The following is a 6,651-nucleotide window of genomic DNA, read 5'->3' as shown; positions in this document are numbered from 1 at the left end:
AGCAGGCAGAAGGGTTGACGCTGCTTCCGATGAGAGCGACGCGCCGGAGCATTCAGTCACCATTGGGCCTGGCCCAGACGACGAGTTTGCAAACCAGCAGCAACGGATGGATAGCCGAGGACCTTCTCTGGAGCCATTGACTGGCTCTCCTGAGATTGTATACGCGACGCAGACCCAATTCGTTCCGGCTAGCTGTGCTGCGTTTGAGCCAGGACAGGCATCCACTCCCGACAACACTTCACGCGATACCACTGTTCCATAGACGGAAGCTGCTTCCCTCGCCGAACGCGGGGCCACATGCTATGGTCATGGAATGCAGCACGGTCCTCGGCCGTCCGAAGAGTCATGCGGAACGACGTCGAATCACGACGGTTCCATATGCCTTGAGAACGAGTTGTGGGAAAGGCGGTCCCCATTTTCACACCAGGCGCTCCAGCGGAGGTTGCAAGCCAGACGTGCCGCCAAGAGCGGATACAACGATGCAGAAGCCGATCAGTCGCAGTCTATCTTGAATCCTCATTGTCGGCCCCAGGGTCCACGCCGGGCCGCCTTCAGTCATGGTGGTGAGCTACAGCAGGTGTTCGATAGCCGCTGCCTCTCACAGCACCATCACTGCGGCGACAGCGTTCGGACAAGCGACCCAGAACACCGCCATCCTCAGGTTCCGGACGACGGAGGAAAGCAGGATGAAGAGAGTTCTGTCGTGCCGCCGCACGCGCAGGAGAGTCTGGTAGGCATGCCAAGTGTGTCGGGCGATGAGAGCGGCAACGAAGGTGAGCTGGCCAATACCGCGCCGTCCATACAGCCATCCGCCAGCCAAAACCAGGCCAATATTCAGCACATCGTTTGTCGTCGACGTTGCGATATCGACGACATGGAGGACTGCTCTCCCATTGTGGGAAGTAACGCCAAGCAGGTCAAGGATAAGGATGTCGTCCAGCCGCCACGAGGGAAGCGTCGCAGGGTAAACACTTCGGCCCCTACAATCCGCAGAACAGTGCCCAAGCGGCAGACACGTCTGCGTCGCACCGACTCCCCTTCACTACAGGCTCAAAGACCACCAACAATTCAAGGCTTAAAGTGCCGCCAAAGTCAGCGCAGCATTTCCAAGCCGCGATCTTCAGCGGGGTCCGTTTTGGAAGAGGAGACAGTCGAGGTCGCTTCCACAAGCTTTGAGGAATGGCCACTTGACGCGGTCCTCAAGCGCGTTTTGGTGGACGGGGTAGCGACTTTTCAGATGCAGTTCACGTGGAACCCTTGTACGATTCATGGACGAGATCACTACACACCGGAAACTCAGCGGCGCAAACCAACAGCAGAGCAGGCTTCTTCGACGGCGCGCGCTCGCCCTTCAAGAGTGACTTCCACTGTTCAGGAGGTTCAAAACGGCGACTATTTTCAAGTTGAGGACGTTCTGGACCGGCGACGGCGGAAAGGGCGGTGGGAGTACCTGGTCAAGTGGGCAGGATATGGGCATGAGCTTAATAGCTGGGAGCCTGTTGCGCATTTCGAGAAATGTCCGGAGGTGCTACAGCAGTTCCATCAAAGAGTGGGATTGTGACTGCTGGATGATGGTGGCCTGGACCTGCCTGTGGTAGGCAAGTGATTGACGCTGCCAGCGAGGAAGAGTGGGAGTAAAAGGAATCTGTCTCAATAGGAAAGGAAGCTGCATTAAAGGCCCAGAATTGCTTGTGAGATGGATGGTGGAGCGGAACAGAAAAGCGTTACGAGAATATGGTGGCGCCCGACAAGTATGGGAGACTTCGTAGCCGAGTTGTGTAGATGTATAGACTTGTTGGAAAGTCGTGGCACTGGAACTTCGGACGCTCAGCTGCAAGTGCCCTGCTGTTGGATGCATGGCTGCCCAACTGAGCGTCAGGCAACGTGAGGGGTAACCCAGGCGCTGGGCAACGAGGTCAGGGCGATTCCCCCTTCGCTGGAGACGTGAGAGAAGAACAACCTTCAATCAAGAACATCTGGGATGCTCCGAGTATCTCAAACCCACAGTTGTAAGCTCCCATCATCTGTGTGATCACCGTGGAATCGTGGCTGTTGGCTTTCCAACACCAAGAACGACCACACGGACGTTCAGGGACGCTGGCGAGCACTGGCGACCATGGACGCCTAAGGGCGCTGGCGAGCACGAGCGTCCAGGGAAGATAGCCAGTATATAGTCACTAACACTACACAGCCTCAACCAGCAGATCCCGCTTTAGCTGCTGAAGATAGGACGTTGAACACTTGGAGAACGCAGTGTGACGAATCTGAAAGCCCCAACTTCTGAAAGGGACTCCTGAAGGTTATAATTGACAACGGGGTGAGGTTCGGTGGAACCAAAAGGTTCACAACAAGTGCACAAGCAAATGTCTCAACAGTAGGTGTGCTAACTGCTTGTATTGCTTACTGGAGGACTCCAGAGCCCTCCTGAACGAGTGACTATATACTGGCTATCTTCCCTGGACGCTCGTGCTCGCCAGCGCCCTAAGGCGTCCAGGGTTCAGCATTTATCTACCTAAGTAGATTTCGAATCTACTAGTGGATAGAAAGCAGTGCTTTCAATCCACTCTATGCTGCCTGTTGCCAAGCTTCTATCCACTCTACCCAAACCTCATCTACGTAGATTCAAAGTGGGTAGATTGCGATTGCCAAGTGAGTACTAATATCTGGGCACTTTAACAGAGTACCTCGCACAGCCTTCTCGAGGCTGCCCCAGCCACCATCCCGGATTCGGTCTTCAGTATCTCACCCGGGCCCTCCAGGACCATCCAGAACAAGGCCTCTCACTGATCGGGCCATGGCCGCTAAGAAGAGAGGGCGTGAGTGGGCAGCTGAGGCAGAGAAGATGGTACGTGGTCTCTGGGAACAGCAATATCGAAATCGAGACTCCGATCCTCGATGGAGCGTGTCATCTCCGACCTCCCAAGATATGGATCACTCGGATCTTGATGAGGACGAGCGAGCCATCCCCTGAAAATGCAACCTCAGCACGATTAGCAGTAGGCCGTCGTCTTCACAAACGGTGGATGAACTAGATCGTTGGTTTCTCTCAATCCAGGGCAGATACCTTGACCCAAAGGCCGACCCCATCAAGTACTGGGTGGACCGCCGATTCGAATATCCCCGATTGGCAAAGATGGCTTTTGACGTGCTCAACGTCCCGCCGATGGCAGCCGAGTATGAGAGAATATTTTCCGCTGCTGGCTGCATGGTAACGACACGACGGACGCGGCTCAGGACTGACGTGATCTCTGCCGCCCAGACGATTAGATCGTGGGTGAAAGCCGGATTGACGGATGATTATGACGGAATCGCCCTCCGAGAGGCAGGCATTAAGGCGCTTGAGGATGAGATATTGCTTCAAATTGAAGGTGGCATAGCATGAGGTGACCGGCTTGTGGCTAGGTAGAAGTGTTCAGCAGTCGTGAGCGTCCTGTTATCGGAACATCTTTCATCCGCTAAGCATGAACAATCTACGTGAATGGTATCTACGTTGATAGAATAGCTCTCTATTCTATCAACTCTATCTCAGTCCAGCTGACTAATCCATCTATTCTATCTACTTTCAGGGTCGCGTGGGTAGAAGTGGATAGATGCAGAACCCTGCCCTTCATTGAGCCTGAAACTGGTGCTAACTGAGTGAAGCTGTCGTGATATCGACCCTTGCCGGTTCTAGGTGGACTTTGCTTAAGGACCCATCGGCCCCAAGGGTTCAGGCACCAGTCTAGATCTTTCTACACACGTATATGGTCAACTTTGTAACGGCCTCAGGCAGTATATTGCTGTTGGAAAGCCAACAGCCACAATTCCACGTTGACACACTTTATGGGAGCCGTTTGAACTTCTTCGAGTGCTTAGGACCAGCCCAGAATCTGTCGATTGAGTTTTTCTTCGTCTCCTCAAGTTATCTGGGTACCTTGCAGACCCTATGTAACAGCTCTGTATTACCCCTGACCAGGGTACGACACCGGCAGCCCAGTTCCCGATTTTCAAGTGCCATCACTTCCAACACACCCCCCCAGTTGAGCCCCCGAGGGCGAGGCTGGCTTTTCCATCCTTTTTGAATAGCGTCAAGTAGCACTGTCCTCCTTCCTCCTGCGCTCCGTAGCTGTTCACGGACGTCCACAAGTCCCATCTGCTCTCTGAAGTTCTCAAACGTTCCTTGCACGAGCGCCTTCGTGAGGCCATCAGCCATCATTTTGGCGCTCTCCGTGTACGTCACATCAATCTTCCCACGCGCATATTCCTGGCGCAGTCAGTGGTTGTGGATGTCCACATGCCGTAAGCTCGTCTTCAGCTTGGCGAGCTCTTCCGTCACAAGGCGGATCGTTTGCTTGTTGTCACATTCGATAGTGATACGCGGCGTGTCGAGTTTGATGCCTAGCTCTCGGATCATGCGGTTGATGTAGAGGCCTTCCTTGGCTGCTTGCGAGAGCGCTAGGAGCTCGGTTTCTGTAGTGGAAGTCGTGACCGTGTCTTGCTTGTTGGCGCGCCATGCGATCAAACCGCCGAAGAACTTGATGGCAAATCCCTGGCTGCTTTTGCGGTCCAACGTGTTGTCGGCGTGTGACGCATCACTGGCGATGCGCAGATCATCCGCACCTCCCAACTGCAGAGCAAGGGTGCTGGTTTGTCCTAAGTACCAGAGTACTCGGTCCGCAGCTTTCTGGTGCTCTGGTCCTGGGTTCGTCGTGAATCGAGCGAGCCGTGAAGTGGCAAATGCGATGTCAGGGCGTGTAATGACAGCCGCGTAGAGTAGGGAGCCAATCTTCCGAAGGTGGACTGTGATTTCCCGCGTGGTGGCGATCCCTTCAAATGGCAAGAGTTCCTCCTTCGTCATTGGAGAGCGCGCAAGTGGTTTTGATTGTGCCAATGCGGCAATTTTCTCGATGTTTGAGGACTGCGAAAGCCAGATCAAGCGCTTCTTGCGGTCTCTGATGATTTCGATGCCTAGGACCAATGCAGTTCATCTCCCCCAGTGAGCTGGTAGCGATTCCGCAGCTGTTCAACGGTGCCGAGTGCTTCTTTGCGTTTGGCGTTGTTGAACGTGATGACGATGTCGTCGACGTAGAAGAAGGTGATCACGCCGTTCCTTCTGTAAGCGCAGGGTTCGTGAGGCACAGGAGTGTACCCTAGCGCTCTAAGCGCCTGTGTGAGTTCTCGTTGCCAGAGAAGTGGCGACCGGCGGAGTCCGTAGAGCGCTTGTTGAGTTTCCGTATCCACCCCTGCGCGCCTGTGTCCTGGTGGCATACGCATGAAGACGTCTTCGTCGAGGTCGGCGTTCACGAAGGCATTGACGGCGTCGAATTGCAAGAGCTCGAGGTCGAAACGTGCGGCGATTGCCATGATGGCTCTGAACGATCTCCCCGCAAGCGTCGCGGCGTAAGTATTCTAGTCTCCGTTTCGAAGTTGTTGGTCGCCTCTAACGACTAGGCGCGCCTTCGCCTTGATGAATCTGCCATGCTTGTCAAATTTGTAGACGTATACCCATCGGCAGTTGAGCACCTTGTACCCTCGTGCGCGTGGATCACGTGTCTGAATCTCAGTCCACGAGCGCATTTTTGCGTGCTCTTGTAAGTGGTCATGTTCAGCTTTCTTGAATATCTCACCAAGTGGATGGTCTTCGAGCTCTTGATGCCTGTTTGGCGGGCTCGGGCAGTTCTCTGCGATGAATTTTGTTTCCAGTCTTCAATCGGCGTTCAATGACCGCTTTTGTGATGCGGTTGCCCTGCTCAGTCTTAACCACTGTCGCTCTCATGCCGGCGAAGAAAGCTCCTTTCCAACAGTCCGCGGGAAAGTGGGGGTTTATCCAATGCGATGTGGGAAACCTGGAAGTAGGGTGTAGCGTGAGTGGAGTGAATGCCTGCTGCGCTGCGGGCTGCACGGGCACTTCTGGCACGTAACAACTTCTTCCGAGGTTGTCCTCTCTACCTAAGATCGGGATGCAGCTCGGGAACACGCATCTCATTCATCGGCAGTCGAAAACCTCCCGGGCCCCAGCTGACTCTTTGCCTCGCTGCCTCGTAGATGGTGCGTCCATCCCGCCTCCACTCCTCGGCGCGGAACGCTTCAGGCCAGCCGTACTGCTGCAGTAAAGCTTCCCTCACTTCGGCCATGCCTGGCCCCCAATCCGTCGATACAATGGTTGCTTCGCGGGGGCCAAGACCTCCAGTGGGTATGAACACCAGACGTCGCAAGTCCTCAACATAGTCCGCCAGGACCGTGGGTGCATGCAGCGCGACCCGGTTTCGGTAATGGTTCGTCTCCTCGGGGAACTCCGGCACATAGTCGGGGTATTCCTGGCGGATGTGGTCTACGACGAGTGCGCTATTATCGTGTCGCCGGATGGTGTCTATCCCGCCATCAGCATTCTCTAGCCATAACAATCCGACGGTGGTAAAAACTCACTGGCCTCGGTATCCAAGATCCACGTCTCTCCCTCCTCTCGTTCGAAGAACAAAATCACCTCTCCTGGCCGAAGCTGCGTATTGCGATGGCTGCTAGTTCTGCTGTGTATGGGTTCTGTTCCTCCCTCGTGCCAAGGGTTACAGCAAATCTTGTCACGGGCTCGCTGGTCCTGTTGAAGAGGGTGTCTCGTGCGATGCCACCAACACCGACAATGCCTTTCTTCACGGATGAGCTTGTTGCAATCAC

At 54.7% G+C, this 6,651-nt stretch overlaps 3 protein-coding genes across 3 annotated transcripts; all 3 read right to left on the bottom strand.

Annotated features, from left to right (window-relative positions):
* Nucleotides 1-2,935: 2,935 nt before the first annotated feature.
* Nucleotides 2,936-3,313, bottom strand: N657DRAFT_644612 (uncharacterized protein; the record flags this gene model as incomplete). Its single annotated transcript, XM_062792792.1, has 3 exons — nucleotides 2,936-2,967; nucleotides 3,030-3,194; nucleotides 3,226-3,313. Coding segments are annotated over 3 exons (285 nt in total), but the record flags the coding sequence as incomplete, so codon positions are not given.
* A 2,189-nt stretch (nucleotides 3,314-5,502) lies between these two features.
* N657DRAFT_644609 (uncharacterized protein) lies at nucleotides 5,503-5,794 on the bottom strand. Its single transcript, XM_062792791.1, has one exon. It carries the CDS (start codon nucleotides 5,753-5,755, stop codon nucleotides 5,603-5,605), a length of 153 nt encoding a protein of 50 aa, XP_062648159.1. The 5' UTR covers nucleotides 5,756-5,794; the 3' UTR covers nucleotides 5,503-5,602.
* Nucleotides 5,795-5,924: 130 nt separating this feature from the next.
* On the bottom strand, nucleotides 5,925-6,356 carry N657DRAFT_571599 (uncharacterized protein; the record flags this gene model as incomplete). The annotated part of the gene is made up of 1 exon (XM_062788817.1): nucleotides 5,925-6,356. A coding segment is annotated over one exon (432 nt), but the record flags the coding sequence as incomplete, so codon positions are not given.
* Between the last annotated feature and the right edge of the window lie 295 nt (nucleotides 6,357-6,651).

The sequence above is a fragment of the Parathielavia appendiculata genome (assembly GCF_033297405.1).
Source record: "Parathielavia appendiculata strain CBS 731.68 unplaced genomic scaffold N657scaffold_5, whole genome shotgun sequence".
Classification (NCBI taxonomy): domain Eukaryota; kingdom Fungi; phylum Ascomycota; class Sordariomycetes; order Sordariales; family Chaetomiaceae; genus Parathielavia; species Parathielavia appendiculata.
Note: the sequence above shows the minus strand (reverse complement) of the source record. Positions and strands in the feature narration are given on the sequence as shown.

What these genes read in the sequence shown, in the direction of transcription:
- N657DRAFT_644609 (XM_062792791.1), bottom strand. Translation starts at nt 5,755, where the DNA reads ATGAGAGCGACAGTGGTTAAGACTGAGCAGGGCAACCGCATCACAAAA.